Here is a 24697-nt window from a genome sequence, read left to right on the forward strand (position 1 = left end):
GTCGCACACATAGTTCAACTATTGACTCTTTCTATATACCATAGAAGCTCTTGGTGTTTTTTTTCGTACTTGTCAATCTATTTTCATAATCAATTTTATAATTTTTTTTTAGCTTTCTAGTTATCCACTCTCTTGATTTGTAACAAAAAACCTAACCCTCTAGCTTACTATTAGTTTTGTCACTTTGTATGCCTTAGTTTTTGATTGATCTGAATGAGTAAGCAGTATCTGATTCAGCATGATCAAGGGCATAGTGCAACTCAATTGGAAGTTGATTCTAGATGTGAATCTTTCATGCTTTGCTTCGGTTCAGTCTACCTCGTGACTGCTTTCCTGCTCCCATCTCTCCTTTCCTTTATAACCCTTTATTTCTTCCCTCTGGCCCTACCTTGCCTTTCAATCTTTTCTCATTCACGTTCTATTTAACTGGTGCAAGGCGAGATTAAGTGCTGACTCAGGCAACTCAAGACAAGTGTAATTGAAAGAAATACTCCATGATGTTTATTTTTGGTATTGTTAAAGATTTTCAACACTTACCAATATCAGTTTTGTGAATCATTGCTCTTCAGTTGTACGCAAGCTTCAGGAGTTTGAACTGCCATATATTTCGGTCACAAGTTTGAAAAACACAGAATATAGAATTGTGTTGCGAAAGAGGTAATTAACATAATTTTGTATTTTAAATCATTTCTTAAAGATGCTTTTTCCTGAATTTTGTTTAGTAAATTACTGCTTTCTGTTGCAATGGTGCATTTTGTTCTGATTTGAATTTAGAACATTACTGCAGTGAGAGTTTGGTTAAACTGAGCACTCATCGTACTTACCTTTTAATTATCTGATAAAAAGGAAACTACCAAATCAGATTAAGAATTCTGTAACCCTTAATCAGTAGCTTAAGATATTATTTGTACTAACAGCTATTAGCACACCTATTGATTGTTTCAGATATTTAATGTTAATTCTTTTAGATTTCCTGGTGGAATAATAAGTTATTACTTTTATAAACAATATCTTGTTTTGTTATTTAAGCCCTTCAGATGAATCCTTTTATCATGCCTTTTTTAAATTGATTATTGTATTAATAATTTTAAGAATAGGAAGAGTTTATATTGAGATGGTCAATATCTGTAGTTTGCTGAGCAATTTCTTGTTTCTCTTCCCAAACATAATTTCTAAGTAGGGAAGGGAGAATTGTCAGTGAGTTGGGCATCACCACTCAATATCAGTGAGAGTAATCCATAGCCATTCTTGTGATTAAACATAGTTTAAAGTCGTGCCCATTGACCACCTTACACAGTGAGTCAATTCATATTGTGCTCTGCTTCATCAAGTTATCTTTCAAATCTATTCATTTTTTTAAATTAAGTCTTTTTGCTTAAAATCTATTCTGCCTTATACAAGCATGTGTGAATGATTAGTTGAGGGTTTTACTTTTCCTGGGAATATACTGTAATGGATCTTGCACTTTGGGTGTTACTTTAAATGATTAACTGGCTTGTTTTTAAAAATTGACACGGAAGTGCTTGTAGATGATCCATATTTCTGACACTGTGCATCAGTGAAGGGAGTATTTGTTAAAGTGGGGTTCTAATCGAGCGGGCTGCTTTGTTCTGGCTGATATCGTGGTACTTGAGTGGAGCTGCACTCATCCAAGCAAGTGGAAAGTATTCCTGACTTGTGCCTTGTAGATGATGGACATGCATCAAGGAGACAGGAGATGAATTACTCATTGCAGGGTTCCTAGTTTCTGCCTTGCTCTTGTAGCCACAATATTTGCATGGCAATCCAGTTCAGTTTTTGGTCAGTGGGAACCCTCCGGATGTTAAGAGATTTAGTAATGGTAATGCCATTGAACACCAAAGAATAATGATTAGATTCTCACTTATTGAAGATGGCATGTATGTGACATGTTTTACTTGCAATTTATCAACCCAAGACTGGATATTGTGCAGGTTTTGTACTGTATGAACGCCGGCTGTTTTTGTATCTGAAGGTTAACAATGATATCGCACATTGCGCAACCATCAACAAACATCTCCACTTTTGATCTAATGATGGAGGGAATGCCATTGAAGTAGCTGAGGATGTTTGGGCCTAGGAAACTAACCTGAGGAACACTTTCAGTGATGACTTGGGACTTAAATGATTGACCTCTAATAACCACCAAGTTCCTTTGTGCCTTGTTATTGAGGGCTGTTAAGGGGTCTGCAGCAGAAAGGTTCTTTTGGAACTCAACTGAACAACATGAGCAGGTAATTGCTGACCAAGTGCCACTGAAGATCTATCAGCAACTGCTTCCATCACTTTAATCAGCAATGAACTGAGAAAGTGTTGATTGACCAGGTTGGATTTGTCCTGTTCTTTGTGTAGATGCCAGTGTTTGTAGCTCTAATGGAACAGCTTCGCTAGAGGCATTGCTAGTTCAGTAGCACATCTTCAGTGCTGCTGCTTTGCTGCCAGAGCCCATAGGCTTTGCAGTATCCAGTGCCATCAGTTGTTTCTTAATATAATTTAGCCAATAAAATTGGCTAAAGATGGTATCTGTGATGTTAGGGATCTTCGAGGCTGAGATGAATTCATCCATTTAGCACATCTGTCTGATGCTGGATGCAACACTTGTTTGGCTCTTGCATTGCTGAGGCTGAGAATATTTGTGGAACCACTTCCTGTTAATTCAACTGTCAATCACCATCCATGGCAGACGGCACCAAGATTACAGAGCTTTGATCTGATCTGTTGGTTATGAAATCGATTTGGCCTTGTCCCTTGCATTGGAAACAGCAGAAGCAGAATGTATAGTCCTACAAAGTTTCACCAGGTTGACATTTCTAGGTATGCTTGATGCTGCTCCTGGCCCTTCTGCATTCTTCTTTGAACTAAGATTTTTCCCCATATCTTGGTGGTAGTAGTAGAGTCGGGTGAATAACCCCAAGCTGTGAGGTTAGTATTGTACTGCTACTGATCACCCACAGCACCTCATCAATTCCCAGTTTTGAATTGCTATTTGAAACTACTCCAGTGATAAAGCCACACAATATGATAGAGGGTATCCTCAATCTAAGGGGAATTTGTCTTAAAAGGACTGTTTCATGGACAGGCACATCTGCAACAGTAGATGGAGAGAACCAGGTTAAGCAAGTTTTTATTTTTTGTTTTCCCTCAACACCTTCAAAACACCTGGCCTAGCAGTTAGTACTTAAGGACTCTGCCTGCTCAGACATTAGTGGTGCTATGAAGCTACTGTCTATTGTAAATATTGAAGTACCCCCACCCGCCCATCCCATGTGTACCCTGTGCCTTTGTCTCACAATATTTCTCTAAATAATGTTCAACATGGAGAAGTACTGATTCAGCTGAAGTGGGAACCAATAGGTGATAAGCCGTAAGTTTCCTTGTCTGTATTTGACCTGATGCCAAGAAACTTCTTGGAGTCCAGAGTCAGTGTTGTATTTCCAACTTCCTGAGAATTGAATGTCACTGCACCACCACATCCAATGGTTCTCATTTGCTCGTGGACCAGGATGTGCGCAGGCATGGTGATGATGGTGTCTGTGACACAACAAAATATGATGATAACACATAATGTCAAGCTGTTGCTTGACCATTTGTGGGACAGCTCTCCTCATTTTGGTAGAAATGTTGAGAGGTAGGATTGTACAGTGTCAACAAGCTGGTTTTGCCTGTACTTTCCAGTGGCGAGGTCAATGTTAGTTGCTCCATCCAGTCTCGTTCCTTTCTTCAGACTTTGTAATGGTTTGATTCAACAACATATTGAAGAGACAACTTCATAGTGAGTCTGGCGCGTGTGAACCAGACATGCAGGTAATAATGGCATGTTTCCTTTCCCAAAGAACACTAGTAAAATGACACCCAACACTCTTCTTAGGAGCACCATTAAAGTTGCTTTTAATTCCAATTTAAATTTTAATTCCAATTTATTAATTTCATGTTTCACATCGCCGCAATGTAATTTGAACCCAAGTCTTCAGCAGCAGCCTGGATCTCTGTTACTATTCCAGTGGCATTACCACCATTGTTAAAGCTTTTTATACTCTTCAGAGATGATCTTATTGATGTCTGAACTCTAGGAATTGAGTGCCTTCCTTCTATGCAATGACTCAATTGCACTCAAGTTTCTTATTGACTGAATTTCATGATGGTGATGGAATATGGATTTCTTTTGTTTTTAATTCTCTTGTCTGTATTGAATACCTGGGACTTGCATCAACTAAAATAATTTTTGAAAAGGGACAGAAGCACTTGTTAAATTGCTTCAGCAATAACTTGGCCACCCAAGTTGGTCATGTTTCACTCAATCAACGTGAAGTAAACAAAATTAACATTTCAGCAAAAGTTACAAAAAGTCAGTTGTAACAAGGCCTTTGCCTCCTATTTTTATTAACAATTATGTATGGGTTTTCATGTATTGGATAAGAAACTTTACCTGCAGTTCGTAGGATGCAATGAACTCCAATACCGAAATACATAAGTTTATATTTCATGTAGCAGTTTGTGGCAATAAAAGGAGCTGAATTTTGGATTGCAGAAGATTGATAGAGAAAGCTGACTTCCTATCTCTTGAGGCAAAAGCATCTGGTGATGAGACTGATTTGAAAAGAAACATCAGAACACTACGAACTCAAAGGGAGTATACAATACTGATGATTCAAGAAGCTGTAGTCTCAGATTAAATGCATTTCATGCATAAGGACACTCTAAGGACTTTAAACTGTATGTTCCTTTCTTTTGTACTGGATAATATCCCCTAAAGTTTGTACCCGTTATGCTTGATGTTGCTCATTTTGGATGTTGGCCAATGAGAAAATAGTTTGTTCTTACAAGAAATTATTGTAACAGCTCATTGTTGCTCCAATAGGAATTGGTTAACTGCATTTTAATTGAATAGAGGTAAACTATTTTTTTGCTTAAAAAGGACAAATCTTTGTTGTGACTAACAGAAAAAAAGGCAGGACCAATTCATTCCCCCTCATTTGGTTGGAACACTGGAGAAGCAACAACGTGGCTCACTTGCTGGATAGGATAGCTTCATATCAGCCGTAAAATTTGGCTAGGTTGTTTTTCGGAGGAAGAGATTTTTGTTTTGGCGATTGCAAATGTCTTCACTTCTCTACAATAGTGTTCCTTTATATACAATGCCAAGCAACTTAGTGCATGTTTATGGAATATAAATTAAGTGCTGATATACTCAGGGCTGGTGGCATCTGTTGAATATTTCTATTTTATAACCCTCTGACACCCTCTGCTTCGGAACTTAAAAACATTGCAGGTCCTCTAATAGGTCACAGACCTGAAAAATTAACTCTGTTTCTCTCTGCTGCCTGACCTTAGTCAGCTTTTTCCACGTGTAATTCAGAATTGCAGAATCACAGTATTTTGCTTTTCTTAGGGAAGCAACAGTCTCGTGGTATTATCACTGTTAATCTAGAAACCCAAGTAATATTGTGGGGGAGGTAGACAGTGGAATTCAAGTTCAATAAAAATCTGGAATTGAGAGTCTAACGGCGACTTTGAATCAATTGTCAATTGTCTGAAAAACCCATCTAGTTCACTAATGTCCTTGGGGATGAAACTATTATCCTTACCTGGTCTGGCCTACCTGTGACTGCAGACCCACAGCTGTGTGGTTGACTCCTAGCTTCCCTCTGGATAATTAGGGATAGGCAGTAAATGCTGGTCTAACCAGCAATGCTCACATTCCATGCATGAACAAAAGAAAAGTTGTGCAACTGTAATTTTTTTGACTGTGGTCTGAGTATCTTAAAATCCAACAGTACACGTTCATTCAGCACATTGTGCCTAATCCCGTTTGCATTTAGTTCAAACTTATCAAAAAAAAACCAGTTTGAGGTGGTGCACGTGCAAATTATTACCTTGTACTGATAACCATGTTTTGTTTACAGCTATTGGGATACTGCTTATGACAATGATGTTATGGAAAATCGGGTTGGATTGAACCTTTTATATGCTCAGGTAAGAGAAGTCATAGTTGCCAAATATTTGATCCAACTCGAGCATTGTGATCAGATGGAAGTTTTTTTCAACATTCATTTGCCCTTCAGTATGTTTTAAATTAGTATATCAAAGTGAATGACTGCAAGACTCTCAGAAGATTGTTTTTCCTTTCTCTTGCCTTTTTTATTTGAAATGTTCTATCATTCGTCCTATATTGCTTCCTTCACTTTTTATAAATCCTATATTCCTACCTCACCTCGTGTTTTACTTGATGTATTTTGTGTTTATTAGAAAAAATAATCGTAAATATATTTTCTTAATCTAAGCAATTTTGAACAGCCTTCCTTCCTGACAATTTACTCTAGCACAAATGATAGAGAAGTTCAATTTTTAAAATAGAAGAAGCAGAAGGCTGGGCTATGGAGTAGTCTGAATAGTTCACTACATGTGCTTAAACACCATGATAGGATTTCCTCCAACAAGGTTTTATGTTCATTACATTATCTTTTAAAATGAAGTATGATTAGATTAGATTACCTACAGTGTGGAAACAGGCCCTTTGGCCCAACAAGTCCACACCGACCCTCCAAAGAGAAACCTACCCCCCCTATATTTACCCCTGACTAATCCACCTAACACTACGGGCAATTTAGCATGGCCAATTCACCTAACTGCACATCTTTGGACTGTGGGAGGAAACCGGAGCACCCGGAGGAAACCCATGCAGACACTGGGAGAATGTGCAAACTCTACACAGACAGTTGTCTGAGGTGGGAATTGAACCCAGGTCCCTGGCGCTGTGAGGCAGCAGTGCTAACCCCTGAACCATTTGCAGTGCATACAAAGACCTAATGGAGGTTTTAAATGGCTGCTTTGCATCAAAGACAAGGTAGGTAAAGATAAACTGTTTCCACTGGTGATTGTAAAACTAGGGGACACTGCCTGCGAATTGGGGACAGACCACTCAGAGATTCGGAAACAGTAGTACACAAAGGATAGTAGATATTTGGAACTCTTCAGCAAACAGCAGTGGATACTTGATCAGTTGGTAATTTTAAGTCTGAGGTCAATAAATGTTTGTTCAGCAAAAGTATTAAGGGATAGGGGCCAAAGGCAGGTATACAGAATGAGGTCACAGATCAGTCATGATCTCATTGGTGGAACACGCTCAAGGGCTGAATGGCCTACTTGTGTTCCTCCTTTCAGTGCATTATGAAATAATGGCAGAAAGACTAAAACAAATCTTGCATGTATGATGCAAAACATCATAACCTGGAGATTTATCTCCATGATATTTGTGTGATCATGTGCTCAAACAAGCTACTGTATTTTCCTACATTATTCCAGAGATTGCACTTTAAAAGAATTTTGGTTAGGAGATGCTTTGTGATAAATTCCCTCTTCTTTTTCCGTTGTTCAGAATTACCTGTTATTTTGCGCCACGTTACTCTGAAAAATCCATTTTTATAAACGCACGCACAATACATTCAATTGAGCTTTCCTGTTCAGGTGATTAGCATTTTCAGAGTACAAATGTGAATCCCACATTTTTATGGGATGAGAAGTGAAGTGAAATAAATGGCAATTTGATTCAAAATTTCTCATGCCACGTGTATACAATTGCCCACCTTCATGATCCTTCCTCGGTGAAGGCTCATGCAAACGGCATGCATCCGTGTTATTATTATCTTGATCATGCATTTCAGCTACACTTTTAAAAGCTAGTTCTCCCTAACTAAAATAATTCTTCTTGTCACAGACTGTGGCTGATATTGAACGAGGGTGGATCCTGGTCAATAAGGAGCAACACCGACAGCTGAAATCACTTCAAGAAAAGGGCTCCAAAAAAGAGGTGAGGACTCTGGTGTGAAGTGTAAATACTACAAAGGAAACTTTTTTAGTGCTAAAAATACAGCCTTTTGTGAAAACAGAATCATTTACACTCAACTTCTTATTTTCTCCATGCCATTTAACAATTTTGTGATGCATAATTTCATTTTGGAGGTGTATGGAGGATGCTGTTGAAATATTTTAGCTTCACAGTGAAAAATAGAAATGTGAAGTTATGCCACTTAATTGTAGCTTTGAAATTAACTTAACAATATTTCTGAAAAATCTCATTGTGATGTACTGTAGCATTGAGCAAATCACAGAAGTAATGTGTTTATTAAGTATTTCATGTAAATTGACTAACTGCAAAATAGCTTTTTACAAGTTTGCCAAATACATGTGGAAATCGGTTCTACTCATTGGGCAGTGTTCCATCCTATATTCAAGCCTCCAATTCAGTTATTTAATAAATACTATTTCCTCTTGTTCTCATTTGTCTGCACTAGCTCCCTGCTTTCTGCTGCACAGTTTAAATTACTCATCAAAATACTCAAAAGTAAAGCTTTCAGTTGCCTAATTCTTTTACAGATAATCCCTTTTGAAACCTTTCTGCCTGTTTTTTTTCCCTCCATTTGAAACCTTTTTGGTCAACCTTTTTATTAAAAATTTTACTTTGACTCGGTACTTGTTCCTTTTTAAACATTCCCTTCCTTCCACGTGTCAGTTATTTCTATCCCTTTCACTAAGTTCATGGGATAGTTTTTAATCTGTTGGAGTGAAGTTACTGCAATCTATAATTGACTTAGTGTCTGAGCAATTAGATTATTATGAACTAATCCATATGCTGACATTGATTTCTATGGGGAAGGTCATGTCAAACTATTCTAGTTCAATTGTTTTGAGTAAACTAAAATTGGAGATCAGCAAAGATCTGTGGATGTTATCTGTATTGACATCTGGAAGGGTGATCAATGGGCTTTTGTACTTTACACAAGACCTACAATTAAATTGCAGTTGACTTGGGATGATGGGTGTTTATTGGCTCATTAATTAACCTTATACCAGTTCCTACCATCCAAAAGCTTGATTCGGAGAGGCTTGTTCCACTGCCAGGAACTTGATAGTTTGTGGTTGGGTCTACTTTAATTTAACAATGTTGCCCATTTGCAGTGGACTGCATTAATCCAGCCTGAGAGTCCTGAATGCACCCCCTATGGAGCAAGGGGGCCACTTGTCAGCATGATATAGCTTAGAAGAATTGGTGGAGTGTGACAAGAAGTATATACAGGTGAAGAAGGGTTCCCCATATAGATGGTGCACTTCAAGTAGGTTTCAAGGTTATTTTTGAAACATTTCACAGGCTGCTCTGATCTATCTAGCTTGTGAGTTAGGAGTAGAAGAACACACCCTAAGATAAATGTTTGGAGTTCTGACACATTGGTCTGTATATGTCATCTGTCATGCATTTGCTCACTCAAATTGTCCAAATCACACTGGAGCATCTCTGCATCCTCTTCACTGTTCACCCTCCTAGACAGCTTTGCGTCATAAGCTATCCCAAGAATAGTTTTTTTTAAAAAAAATAGCGTTATTCTTCAGTTTTGTAGAGCTATGGTCAGATTCTGTACAGTTTACTGCTTTCAGTTTTGGGCACCACACCTTTGGATGTGGCCATTAATATAGTGCCGTTTCACAAAGATATTCCTAAATCTGACACTTTTATTAGGTTTTGCTGTTATCTTAAAAAAAGTGACTAAACAATTAATTGGAAGAGTTCATGTTCTGAACAAAAAAATTTACTTCACAACAGTTGGGCATTGCAATTTCTAACTTGAAATGTTTTGGAAACATATTAAACCCAATAATCTCAACACAACTTAAGTAAAATACTTCCTATACTAGAAATCTGGGACAAAAACCTGAAAATACTGGAGAAACTCAACCAGTCTAGTGGTATCTGTGGAGACATACAGGTAATATATTGAGTCTGATGTAGCTCCTCTTCGGCACTTGCTGTTTTTATTTCAATGTAACTTTGCAATGTAACACTTGCATTTCTACACAAGCTCTCCATAAAGAACATAGAACAGTACAAAGTTTGTGAGAAGATTTGTAGCTCGGGTGCTCGTTGTTGTGGTTCTGTTTGCCGAGCTGGGAATTTGTGTTGCAGACGTTTCGTCCCCTGTCTAGGTGACATCCTCAGTGCTCGGGAGCCTCCTGTGAAGCGCTTCTGTGATGTTTCCTCCGGCGTTTATAGTGATTTGTATCTGCCGCTTCCAGTTGTCAGTTCCAGCTGTCCGCTGCAGTGGCCAGTATATTGGGTCCAGGTCGATGTGCTTATTGATTGAATTGACAGATTCAATCAATAAGCACATCGACCTGGACCCAATATACCGGCTCCCAAGCACTGAGGATGTCACCGAGACAGGGGGCGAAACGTCTGCAACACAAATTCCCAGCTCGGCGAACAGAACCACAACATAGAACAGTACAGCACAGAACAGGTCCTTCAGCCTTCAATGTCATGCCAACCTTTTATCCTACCCTAAGATCAAACTAACTACATACCTTTTCATTTTACTATCATGCATGTGCCTATCTAAGAGTTGCTTGAATGTCCCTCATGTATCTGACTCTACTACCACTGCTGGCAGTGCATTCCACACACCCACCACTCCCTGTGTAAAGAAGCTACCTCCGACATTTTCCCTAAACCTTTCTCCAATCACTTTAAAATTATGCCCCCTTGTGATAGCTGTTTCCATCCTGGGAAAATGTCTCTTGCTATCCACTTTATCCATACCTTACATCTTGTACACCTCTATCAAGTTAACTCTCATCCTCCTTCTGTCCAGTGAGAAAAGCCCGAGCGCGCTCAACATTTCTTCATAAGACATGCCTTTTAGTCCAGTCAGCATCCTCAAAAATCTTCTCTAAAGCGTCCACATGCTTCCTATAATGATGCGACCAGAATCGAACACACTATTCTAAGTGTGGTCTAACCAGGGCTCTATAGAGCTGCAGTATGACATCGCGGCACTTAAGCTCAGTTCCCCTGCTGATGAAAGCCAATACACCGTATGCCTTCTTGACAACACTATCAACTTGGGTGGCAACTTCGAGGGATCTATGGACATATACTCCCAAGATCCGTCTGTTCCTCCACACTGCCAAGAATCCTGCCTTTATCCCTGTATTCTGCATTCAAATTCAACCTTCCAAAATTAATCTATTCGCACTTTTACAGATTGGACTCCATTTGCCACTTCTCAGCTCAGCTCTGCAACCTGTCAAAGTCCTGTTGCAACCTGCAACAGCCCTCCACACTATTCACAACTCCACCAACCTTCGTGTCATCGGTAAACTTACTAGTCATTTATAAAATTCACATAACGTGTCCAAGAAGAGATCCCTGTGGGACACTTTACTTTTTGATTGAGCCTACCATGGGGAACCTTATCAGATGCCTTGCCAAAATCCATATACACCACATCATCTCCTCTACCTTTGTCAATGCATTTTGTCACATCCTAAAGGAATTCAATAAGGCTTGTGAGGCATGACTCGCCCCTAACAAAGCCATGCTGCCTATCTCCAATCAAACCATACTTCTCCAAATAATTATAAGTCTTGTCTCTCAGAATCCTCTTCACCAATTTGCTTACCATCGACATAAGATTGACTGGTCTGTAATTCCCACTATTATCCCTATTCCCTTTCTTGAACAAGTGAATAACATTTGCCACCCTCCAATCATCTGGTACTACTCCAGTGGTCAGTGAGGATGCAAAGACCATCACCAAAGGTGCAACAATCTCTTCCTTCCCTTTCCATAGTAACCTTAGGTGTATCGTGTCTGGGCCAGGGGACTTATCTTTCCTCTTGTTTTTTAAAAGTTTCTAGCACCTCCTTAAAATCAACCTGTTCAAGCATATCATTAACAGGATTTTGAGGATTCATTCATTTATAGCTCTAAACAAGGGCTGCCATTTCTCTCATAAATTACGTTGGTTCTTCTCTATATAGAAACTATTCTTAGCCGTATACAAAACTTTATGGTTCTTATGGCCAAGCAAACATTTCAGCTCCTTTTCTAGCCTAGAAAGGTGACTTCCCCACCATGGCAAGTGTAGATGTCACTGTCCTGTGACATTTATGTCCAAGGTAAAGCTGTTTCTGTGCAAAAAGTGCACAAATGGAACCCAAACCAAAAACAAATCACCCAACAATCTATCCCCATGGCAATGTGCCACATGTAGGCTGTCCCAGATAGATAGTAAAACTAACTAACTTCAAAACATCCCTCCAGTTTTGGGACCCAAATGAATAACTTGTATTTCTAACAGCTGCGGTCTTACCAGATTCAGTTTCCATTGTGAAGCCAAGGTTGGATCATCTGTTTTTTTTTCTTTTTCCTCACCTTTTAACTTTAAGCCCTTGAAGTAAACATGGACCATCTTTTTGGATTGTTGTTATTTTAAAGATATTGCCAATATTTTCAGCCAATGTGTATCATTTTGTTTTTGTAATTAAACATTTAATTCCTAAAAATGAAGTTGCACTCAAACGCAAATCGTAAAATGAGGCACTTGTAACAATCCGTAGTAATTACTTCCTCTGGTAGATTTGCAGAACGTTTTTGAGCTAGGCTATTGAAGTCTGAAATTTTATTTGTGACTGTTTTAGATTTGTGACCCTGAGTTCTGGTCTTATCCACAAGTGGAGTCTTTTTTTCTAACAGCATCAAGACTTTTCTTTAATCTTAAAAGGCCTCAACTCGCCCTTCCTTCATGTTTCTTTCTTCAGTTTTGTAGAAAGAGAAGTCTGTTCAATTATTGCTGATGGGGATGACCCCTCCAATTTTAATGTAATAATCATAGATTTCTATTGCACCTTTGCCAGTATCTTTAACATTAAGATGAGATGAGATGAGAACTGCGTAGAACTAGTGTGACCCAACCAAATTTTTAAAGGTGCTTTTCGCAGCCTTTCTGCTTTTCAGTTCTGTTTTGAAGTGAACTCCCATGCTTTGCTTGCTACTTCAATTACTTTGTTAACCTGTGTCACAACTTTGATTTATGTATGTGTACTTTTGGAATTATCTGCTCCTCACTCCATATATACTATTTCGAGTACATAGCCTCTGAATTGATACCAAAATGTTCTACCTTGTTGAGTTGTCTGTTATTTATCAATTAAATGCCCATTCTGCAAGTTTTGTTAATTTATTCCTCTCGTTTTCACAGTTGTCTACACCTGACACCTGTTGTTACCTACAGGTTTTGACATTCTATCCCTGAGGTCATCTCATTTATGCAGATATTGGACAGCAGTGCTCCAGTTACTGATCTATGTTGAGCACCATTTCCTACCTCGCCACTGATCTGAATCTGTCTTTAACTCCATGGCATGAAGACAGCCTGTCACTGTTCTGCTTAATACATTATGTAAAAAGTCCTCAGCCACTTTTTCCCCAATGTTTTATAATATGTAAGGATACTACCAATTTGGACAGCAGGTTTTATCCTGTTAGCTTGAGCCATTCATATCTCAGCTTTTCGGTCGTAACATTTTTATTTCTTTGCTCTCTTTAATGTCTCGTCTCATCTCATCATATTCCTTGTCTTGGTATCTTGGGGGAAAAAAGTATTTTTATCATTTCGTATGAGTTTGTGTGCATTCCTTATCCTGATTTTCCTTTTATCAGTAAATAAAAGCTGAAAGAATTGCAGGTACTGTAAATCAGAAACAAATACGGAAGTTGCTGGAAAAGCTCAGCAAGTCTGGCAGCATCTGTGAAGGGAAATCAAAGTTAACATTTTGGAACTGGTTACCCTTCCTCAGAACTTAGTTTCCAGCAAATTCTGTTTCTGTTCCTTTTATTGGCGTCTGTCGGGTACTTTACTATTTCCCTTCCCTCTTCCTGTTTCTGGTCTTTTTGTGCATAAATGCATGTATTTTTGAAGCACAAGCATTAAAACTTTGATACAAGGTAACCTTACTCTGTTCTTTCCTATTTCATGGTATATTTGCTCAATCATGAAGATATAATAGTTTAGTAATTGATAGACTCCTTTGATGGAACAGAATTAAAGCCTAATGAAAATAGACTATGCATAACAATCTTGTCTGTCATTTGAATGCCATATCATGATGCATATTGGATTATCTACTTATAAACTTTTCAAGCACATGTTTCAAATTAATTTAGATGTTATCAATATTCCCTTTTATTTTGGTATAATGAACTTCAGTCACCAGCAACTTTTTTGTAAGTGCTAAAATCTACACTCAATCATTTGAAAATTGAACATATGAACTTGAAAGTCAATCTTTCAACAGTAAAGCTAATGAAAGAATGAAGCAACAAATGACAGTGGGCTCTTAGTGATAGCAGTTCTAGAAAATCACATTTGTTAGACAGTAATGACATTCGTGATAGACCCTGCATGTTTTTGGGGTTTTATATTAAATGTGTTCTTTTTGCCCCTTCTCACTAGTTTTGATGTCTATCACCTTGCACTTGTGATTCATATTGCTGCTGCCCCGAAAGTCCTCATTCCAGCTATTACTTAATTCATCTCAAACAGTCGACATGTCAGTATCTTAACCAAGGCCATTGTTACACACATGTATCCCTTACTGAAGAAGCTGACCTGGTATTTTAGTTTCACTTTCTAAGGAGGAAGAAGTTCAATCCCCGCCCCGCCCATCCCACCTTATCCCAGATCCAACCTTCCAACTCAGTGTCTCCCTCATGACCTGTCCTACCTGTCCATCTTCCTTCCCACTTATCTGCTCCATCCTCCTCTCTGACCTATCACAATTATTCCCACTTTCATCTACGTATTGCACTCACAGCTACCTTCCCCACCCCCCTCCCATATATCTCCCCACCCCCTTGGCTCACAAGCCTTATTCCTGATGAAGGGTTTTTTCCCAAAATGTCAATTCTCTCCTTCTCGGATGCTGCCTGACCTGTTCTTTTCCAGCACTACACCCTCGACTCTAATCTCTAGCATCTGCAGTCCTCACTTTCTCCCAGCTTCCATGACAGTCTGGGATAGATAATCCCAAAAGCTCTGTAATGTCTGAGTGAAGGCATTCTTCCTCATCTCAGTCTTATTAGCTTGTTCTTTTTATTTAAACTGGCCTGTGGTTCTAAGCCCTCAGACACAAGTGGCATCCTTTTCCATCTACTGTTTCTAGCCCTTTAAGATTTCTGTGCAATTCTGCAAGATCCCCTTCTTGTTCTTAAACTCTAGAAAATCCAGGCAAAGTTTGTCAATTTCTCATAGGACAGTCCTACCATCCATAGAACTTGTCCAGTGATCCACTCCTCTATGGCAAGTATATCCTCCCTTCTATAAAGGGACCAAAACTGCACATGACATTCCAGGTACAGTTTAGTCTTAGCTCTGTACAATTTCAACAAGACATTTTTCCTTACGTACTTCAATCCTCTTGCAGCAAAGGTAAATGCACCATTTTATCTTTCCAATTGCTTATTGTACATGTTTTGGTGATTTATGAACAAAAGTTCCTGGGTCCCTTTGGATGTGAATACTTCCAATCTGATTCCAATTAAGAAATACTGTTCACCTCTAATTTCTCCCCAAGTGGTTAACCTCTCATTTCACCACATTATATTGTATCTGCTGTGTGAGTGTTTAGTTGCTCGAAACTTGGAGCCACTCTGCATCATTCTCACAGCAAATATTCCATATCAATCCACAAACTTAGAATATTGGGTTTGGCTGTCATATCCGAGTCATTGTCACGGACTGAGAAAAGTGAGATCCTTGCAATATCCCACTAGTCAGAGCCTGTGAATAACCGACTTACTCCTAAGCTCTTTTCTTTCCATTAAACAATTCTCAATCCATGTCTGAGTACCTTCCAAATTAACTCATTATTCCTGGATGGTTTTGGATATCACCAATAACCAAGGTTTCTTCCTGTTATCAATGTTACTTAATTGCATCCCTCTTCCTTGCCCAATCCTCCATTTCAGCCAAGGAGCGTGGACATTATCACAAAGATAAGCACCATCTATTCATCTGTTTCATTTTTTTTTAAACTCACTCATTGGATGTGGGTATTGCTGGTCAGGCCAGCATTTATCACTCATCCCTCATTGCCCTTGAAAATGGTAGAGACCTGCCACCTTGAACTGCTGCAGTCCATTTGGTGTAGCTACACTCAATGCTGTCACAGAAGGTTTACCAGGATTTTGATGTGGCAAAATTGAAGGAATAACAGGATTGTGAGTGGCTTGCTGGTGATGCTGAAACGTAGAAGATAGGAAGAGGAGAAGGCCATTTGGCCCTTCAAGCCTGTTCCTCCATTCATCATGATCATGGCTGATCATCCAACTCAATTGCCTAATCCTGCTTTCTCTCCATAGCATTTCATCCCCCTATTTGACCCCAAGTGCTGTATCTAGCCACCTCTTGATTGCATTCAGTGTTTTGGTATCAACTACTTCCTGTGGTAATGAATTCCACAGGCCACCATTCTTTGGGTGAAGAAATGTCTCGTCATTTCCATCCTAAAGTGGTCTACCTTGAATTTTCAGACTGTGACCCTTCGTTCTGGATGCACCCACCATTGGGACATCCTCCCTGCAGCTACCCTGTCTTGTCTTGTTAGAATTTTATAAATCTGAGATACCCGCCTCATTCATCTGAACTCCAGTAAATCCAATCCTAACCTAGTCAGTATCACCTCTTATGTCAGTCCTGCCATCCCTGAAATCAGCCTGGTAAACCTTCACTGTACTCCCTTGACAGCAGGAGCATCCTTCCTCAGAAAAAAAGACCAAAACTGCACACAGTATTCTAGGTCTGGTCTCACCAAGGTCCTGAATAGCTGCAACAGCACATCCCTGCTCCTGTGCTCGCAACCACTCACAATGAAGGCCAAAATACCATTTGTCGTCTTTACCATCTGCTGCACCTGCATGCTTACCTTCAGCACCTGGTGCACACTCCCCTCGCCCAGTTTATTAGCCATTCAGATCGTAATCTGTCTCCTTGTTTTTGCTTACAAAGTGAGTAACCTTACAATTATCCAAATTATACTGCATCTGCCATTGATTTGTCCACTCACGCAACCTTTCCAGATCATGCTCAAGAATCTCTGCATCTTTCCCACCCAACTTGGTATCCTCTGCAAACTTTGCGATGTTACATTTTGTTCCCTCAACCAAATGATTAATATGTATTGTGAATAGCTGGAGTCCCAGCACCAATCCCTGTGGTGTCTCACTAGTTACTGCCTGCCAATTTGAAAAGGACACATTCATTCCTACTCTTTGTTTCCCCTCTGCCAACTAGTTTCCTATCCATCTCAATGCACCAACCCAATTCCATGTGCTTAATCTTGAATAATAATCTCCTATGTGGGACTTTGTCAAATGCTGTCTGAAAGTTCAAATATAACACATCAACTGGCTCCCCTTTGTCAACTCTACTAGTTACATCTGCATAAAATTCCAACAGATTTGTCAGGCATGATTTCCCCTTCACAAATCCATCTGGTGCCCTTGTCGTTTTTAGATGGTAGTATATTTTGTAGATGGTGCACACTGCTGCTGAGCATTGGAGGTGGATGAACTGAATGTTTGTAACTAGTCCCAATTAAACAAGTTGCTTTTTCCTGGATGATAAGCTGCTTGAGTTTTGGAACTGCACTCATCCAGGCAAGTGGGGAATATTTCATCACACCTTTGACTTATACTTTACAAAAGGCTGCCAAGGTTTGGGAAATCAGATCACATCAGTTCAGTTTCTGGACAATAGTAGGCCCAAGGATGTTGATAGTCGGGAATTATATGGTTGTGATACTATTGAATATCGAGGCGTAATGGTTAGATTCTCTGTTCATGGTCATTGCCAGGCATTAGTGTGGTGTGAATGTTATTTGCCATTTGTCAGCACAAACCTGGCTATTGTCCTGATGTTGCATTTGAATTATTTGAGTTGCGAATGTGCAGTCATCAATGAATGTCCCCATTTCTGATCTTGTGATGGAGGGAAGGTCATTGAAGCAGCTGAAAATGTTTGAGTCAAGGATATATCCCGAGGGACATCTGCAGAGATGTCCTGGAGCTGAGATGGCTGACTTCCAAATATTGCAATTATCTTCCTTTTGTGCCAGATAGGATTCCAACCAGCAGAGAATTTTCCCCTGATTCCGATTCCAGATGCCATACTGAGTCTATTGCAGCTTTGATATCAAGGGCAGTCACATCTCACCTCTGGAATTTGGCATTTTTGGACATGTTTGCATCAAGGCTGTAATGAGGTCAAATGCTCAGTGGCATTGGCAGCACTGAGCTGAGATTCACTGAGCAGATTATTGCTAAGCAAGTGCTATTTGAAGCAGTGTTGATGACATCTTCCATCACTTTACTGACTGAGAGGAGACTGATGGGTGGTAAATGGGCGAGTTGGATTTGTCCAGCTTTTTGAGTACAGGATGTATATTGGCAATCCTTCACCTGATCAGGTAGATGTCAGTGTTCTACTAGAACAGCCTGTTCTTCAGTATTGTTGTCTAGACCGATAACCTTTTGTGGTATCCAGTGCCTCCAGAAGTTTATTGACGCCATGTGGAGTGAATAGAAGTGGCTGAAGTCAAGCACTTATTATTGTAGTTGACCTCCTGAAGAAGGAGAAGATAGATCATCAATTCAGCATTTTTGGCTGAAAATTGTTGCTAATGCTTGAGCTATACCTTTTGAACTGATGTTTTGGACTCCATTATTGAGGATAGGGATTTTTGAGGAGATGCCTCCTCCAGTGAATTGTTTAAATGACCACTACTGTTCATGACTCGATGTGGCAGGACTGCAGAGCTTAGATCTGACTCATTGGTTGTGAAATCACTTGACTCCATCTGTCATTTGCTGCTCATCATGCAAATAGTTATGTTTTGTAGATTCAGCTGGACACCTCATTTTATACGCATGCTGCTGCTCCAGGCATGCACTCTGCACTTTTTTTTTGAACCCGTGTTGATCCCCTGTCTTGATGGTAATGATAGAGTGGGGGTTTTGTTGGACTATGAGGTTGAAGATTAAGTTGGAGTACAATGCTGCTGTCATGCAGTCAAATCATGGATGATCTCTCTGCATCACAAACTTTTATCAGTTGCCTTTCATCCATATCCCAATCCATAGTATACATTTTCTGAATGTTCTATCTTCAGATTGAGTGTTATAGTGTTCCACTACCAGTTTTGTAAAATAATTCTCCTGAATGTTTCCTTGACATATGTTCCCTCTAATTTTCTCAGCTGATTTGTCGACCTCCAAGGTGTTTTTGGCAATAGCTGTTTAAACTACAAATGGATATAACAGTACAGCAGTATGCATAGATCCTGTGGTTGCATGGCCACACAGCTTAGAGGGACTGCTGGCATTGATCAGTCTAATTCTAATTTTAAGTTTATGCTCCACACTTCTGCACATCCACCCAAAGAAAATATTTTCTTTCTCGCTATCCTATTAAATGCTTTGTTCATGTGGACATCTTATTTAGATCACTCCATAGTATTTTGTACTCAGAATAATAGAAAGTGAGCCTGTGCACCTATCTTAGTGATTTAACAGTTTGATATTACTGTGATTCTGGTGAGTCCCTGCTGCACGCCCTCCAAAACCAGTGAACATGTCCGAAGTGTATAAACACTTTCAAATGAGACTGTGTAACCAGAGCTTTATACAGCTGCAGCATAATTTGCAAACACTTTGTAATCCAGTCCCCCCTTAAGATGAGGGTTAATTTTTTTTGAGCTTCTTATAAACCTGTTCTCTCCCCAATGACTAAGATAGGGTTTATCTCTTAATCTGCATTTAACAAAATAATCCACTTGTTTATGTAATTGCTGTTTGTGAGCCTTGCTTTACATGCATTGCTTGTAATTTCTACATTAGCACAGTGAATACATTTCAAAAGTACTTAATTGGCCACAGTATGTTTTGGAAAATCCTGAGGGAATATAAGGCATAATGGAAGTCTTTTTTTTTCCATTTGTGGTATGTAAAAATTAATGGGTCACCATGCTATCGACTCCTGCTTTCTTGATGGAAGAAAGCATTTTTTGTTTGTTTTTGGTATGCATAATTTTATTTTTCCATATTAACAAAGAATTTTATCACCCCTTAAAGGTACCAACTGTAAAGCTGTAAATATCTCTGTTTTTGTGCAGTTTATCAGCCTGGCTCAAACGCTGAAGTATTATGGATATATCAAGTTTGACCCTTGCATCACTGATTTTCCAGAGAAAGAATGTCATGTAATAGTCAGTGCTGGTAACAATGAACTGAATTTTCATGTCAAGTTACCCAGTGACCAAATCAAGGAAGGTAGTTTCAAGGTCACACGCATGAGATGCTGGCGTGTCACGTCCTCAGTAAGTATTATGGAAGGTTTTTAAACACCTTACTGTCCCTTTATTTCTGGCAAGCTCTCCACAGAAAATTCTTAACTTTTTTAAAGAGTTAAAATTACGTTAAATTCTTCACTCAATTTTTGATTTAAATAACTCAAAATTTATTGTCTTTTATGGTTTTAGGGAGAGGCTGAACAGGCTGGGGCTGTTTTCCCTGGCGCGTCGGAGGCTGAAGGGTGACCTTATAGAGGTTTACAAAATTGAGGGGCATGGATAGGATAAATAGACAAAGTCTTTTCCCTGGGGTCGGGGAGTCCAGAACGAGAGAGCATAGGTTTAGGGTGAGAGGGGAAAGATATAAAAGAGACCTACGGGGCAACGTTTTCACGCAGAGGGTGGTACATGTATGGAATGAGCTGCCAGAGGAAGTGGTGGAGACTGGTACAATTGCGACATTTAAGAGGCATTTGGATGGGTATATGAATAGGAATGGTTTGAAGGGATATGGGCTGGGTGCTGGCAGATGGGACTAGATTGGATTGGGATATCGTGTCAGCATGGACGGGTTGGACCGAAGGGTCTGTTTCCATGCTGTACAATCTCTATGACTCTCTATTTACAGATCCTGTGTAACCCAAGGAGTATTACAGTACTGACTGACATTACATTTTCTCAGCCTCGCCCCTTGCCTGAAGGCTTGTGCTTTTCAGGTTAAATCATCACCAGTCTTCTCTCTCTAATGAAAGAGGAGCCCTATGGTCTTCTGGGCCAATGGCAACTTTACCGTACAGTTTCACATTGTCTCAAGACTGTACTGATTTTGACAAGTAATCTTTTCAAAGTGATGCACAACAGCTTTAACACAACAATAGTAGCCCCACTCTCTCTCGTTTTGTCAGAAAATTAAATATTCAAGTCAAGGTCGGTTTTGAACACATAGTAGAAATGCTGCTGCCTCGTTGCGCCAGGGACCAGGGTTTGATTCCAGCTTTGGCCGACTGACTGTATGGAATTTGTACATTCTTCCAGTGTGTCTGCGTGGGGTTCCTTCAGATTCCTCCCACAATCCAAAGATGTGCAGGTCAGGTGAATTGGCCATGCGAAATTGCCCATTAGTCAGGGGTAAATATAGGGTAGGGGAATGGGTCTGGGTGGGTTACTCTTCAGTGTGGACTTGTTGGGCCAAAGGGCCTGTTTCCATACTGGAAGGAATCTAATCTAATCTAAAAAATGCATAGTTAGGTATGGTACTGAGTAAATCCAGCATATTTTGATGTGTAAGCCTTTGATTGAAATGTTAAACTTGTGCTCCATCACTCTACTCGGGTGGATGTGATAATTGCACTATATGCTTTTGCACAGCTCAGAAACTGGTATGCTTGGTATCCTGGCCAACATACATCCTTTCACTAAATCAATAACATGAATTATCCTAGCTTCCAATGATGTGCCAGCTCTTTAAGATTTAATTATTAGGTATAATTAGTATAGTGATTATGGTACTAGATTAGCTATCAAAGTTGAGTTGGAGTCCTTGCAATATTGTCTACATCAAGAATGAATTTTTGTGGCATTTGTTTAGTCATGCTTTTAATTCCTTTGCCGGGAATAATGAGCAATATTATATTAAACTAATCCATGCATCTGAGGCCTATTTTCAGTGCATTGTTGGTGCTGTTGTATATTTCTCTGACAGTAGGTCATTGAATTAGAAGAATGATAGTGGGTTCTTTTTTATGTAGCTGTAGTCATCCCAATATTTGTGATTACTTAACTTTTGAGGTCCTTCTTAGGCTCCCATTCATTTCTCCACTTGGTATTGTTTTCTAAGCTATGAATTTTCAAATGTATGACAGTTCTAATATTTTATAGTTGGTGTTATCAATATTTACTTATTAATTATCAATATTTATTAGTTTGAAAGCTTCCTCCTCCTCTTTTCTCTCTAGTATAAGTAACCATTTCTTTTTAATGTGGGTTTTTCTTTAGATGGTCTTTGACATAATCTTGATGTTATCAGCTATATTTCTAAGACTTAAATCCATAAACCAACTTTATTCAGAAAATAGTATTAAGCAGTTGTCCTTTTTTTTTAAAGTCTTGATTTTGAATGAAAGTTGTTTGTATTAAATTTAAGATTACTGTGATTTAAATAGCTGCAGAAGCCATGAATTCAGTTTCTTGATAATCCAAAGGTTGAACCAAATTGAGATTTGCTTTAACTTGCTTGTATATTTAATTGTATTATTTTTACTGTTCTTAAATGCTAGCAAGTTCCACTATCAAATGGCACTGCAAACAGCCCAGGAAAGACAGAGACCAAATTGGAATTGGCTTTTGAGTATTTGATGAGCAAAGACAGACTCCAATGGGTGACCATTTCTAGCCCCCAGGTGAGGCACATGATTGATTTTAACCATTAAAATATTTTACTTACAGTGGCCTAGTAATAAAGTAAATGAGATATTCACTTTGACACTGTTAGGTTATCTGACCCACAGAGCTCCTGTAATGAATATCCACTTTTACTTCGCAGGGTTTGCAAGTTTGACTTTATTTCAATGAATCTCTCCGTCACATTAAAAATAGTGATGGTTGAATTTGGATCTGTTTTAAGTGCAGTAGGTTTCAGTGGTGGCAAAGCATCAATATGGTTTTTTTAAAAAAAATTTATTTTAATCCAAACACATACAGAACAACCTCGGTTATCTGAACATCAATTATCTGAATTGGACTATCCAAACAAGATCTCAGGGTCCCGGTGTGGCTTCCTTTGTTTACGATTAGATCAGTTATCCGAACAAAATAGTCCCCACCCATCTCGTTCGGATAATTGAGGTTGTTCTGTAAATTAGGAGCAGAAGTAGGCCATTTGGCCCCTCTGCCATTCAACAGGGTCCTGGCTGATGTGATTGTTGTCTGAACTAAGTTGGAGCATGTGAGAAAATTGCTAAAAATGTAAAGCAGTTGGAAGAGTTTCTATAGATATTTAAAAGAAGCTAATCAAATGAAATTGGACCTATGGGGGGGGGGGGGGGGGAGAATGAGGTAGCAGATAGGGAATTGAGCTATTTTGCATCAGATCCATTATAGTAGGTACAAATGACATCCCAGAAATACTGAAGACAATGGGAGAAATCAACTCAAGAAAATCACAATCACCAGGAAGTAGAACTGAATAAATGTATGGAATAGCAGGCTGACAACTTGCTAAGTCCTCATCACCTTCATTCGCAGATCTTAAATGGTTAGTGAAATAATTAAGTTCAGTTTTAATTTTTTGGAACACTCTTGGGTCAGGAAGGTTTATTTCGATTCGAAAATATCGAATGCAACTCATCCCTTCAACAAAAGGAGACAGAAGGGAAATTACAGGCAGTATCTATAGAGAGAAACACAGTTAACATTTCAAGTCGCTACTGATGAAGGATAATTGCATTTGATAAGTTAACACCATTCATTTCTCTGTAGATTAATCTGTTGTTGGTTCAGATACCCAGAAACATCATAATTGTATTTCTAAATTCCATGAATTTGAATTTGATGTTTGGACTTTTTTCCCCAAATTCAGCACCACCTTAAAGACACTATTTTCATGCAGGCCTCAGCCAATACTGACGTGCAGTTTTATGTAGTGTCCAGGGCTACTCTGAGCTTTTGTCCTCTAAAGTTTTCTCCTTTTTGGCTCCTGCTGGGTACCATCAGTGTAGATAGGCAGGAGGCTGGAGGAACGCAGCAAGCCAGGCAGCATCGGGGTGGAGAAGTCAACGTTTCGGGTGTAAACCCTTCTTCAGGACTGGGGGTGAGCATGGGGGGAGCTGCAGATAAAAAGGGTGGTTGGGCAGGATGGTGAAGTGGATATAGGTGAAGACAGATAGAGGGTACGACCTGGTTGGTCAATGGGAGGAATGAATCCGGTTGGTGGGAGGGAGTAGTGGAAGGGATGGTGTGGGGCTGGGAATGGATTCGGGGATGGCAAGGGAGGTTATTTGAAATTGAGAGCTCAACATTGAGACCTCCAGGCTATGCGGTGCTTAGGCAGAAAATGAGGTGTTGTTTCTCCAATTTGCGCAGTGGTTCATTGTGACAGGAGTGGAGGCCAAGGATGGTCATGTCAGAAAGGGAGTGGTTAGAGGAATTGAAATGGGCAGTGAGTAGGAGGTCCAGTTGGCCCCTTTGGTCTTGGCTGTGATGCTTGGTGATCCAGGTGAGACAGAGGTTCACCTGCCTCTCTTACAACCTAGTTTACTACATCAGATGCTCCCAATGTGGTCCTCTGTACATGGGTGAGACCAAATATAAACTTAGTGAATGGCTGACTGAGCATCATGGCGGGGCCCGCAGGAGCCAACTGGACCTCCCAGTTACCGCTCCTTTCAATTCCCCCAACCACTCCCTTTCCGACATGACCATCCTTGACCCCCTCCATTGCCACAACGAACCACACCACAAATTGGAGAAACAACACCACCTCTTCTGCTTCATAGCCTGTAGC

General features: G+C 39.5%; 1 protein-coding gene across 1 annotated transcript in view; it reads left to right on the top strand.

Annotated features, from left to right (window-relative positions):
- The window catches only part of snx17 (sorting nexin 17), an 84591-nt gene that overhangs the window by 44851 nt on the left and 15043 nt on the right, over positions 1-24697 (top strand). Inside the window, exons 9-13 of the mRNA XM_043675217.1 lie at positions 570-657; positions 5922-5991; positions 7733-7825; positions 20020-20223; positions 22473-22595. Of these exons, the coding sequence (XP_043531152.1) occupies positions 570-657; positions 5922-5991; positions 7733-7825; positions 20020-20223; positions 22473-22595 (578 nt within the window). The remainder of the gene's footprint in view (positions 1-569; positions 658-5921; positions 5992-7732; positions 7826-20019; positions 20224-22472; positions 22596-24697) is intronic.

This window comes from Chiloscyllium plagiosum, chromosome 3 (genome assembly GCF_004010195.1).
Source record: "Chiloscyllium plagiosum isolate BGI_BamShark_2017 chromosome 3, ASM401019v2, whole genome shotgun sequence".
NCBI lineage: Eukaryota > Metazoa > Chordata > Chondrichthyes > Orectolobiformes > Hemiscylliidae > Chiloscyllium > Chiloscyllium plagiosum.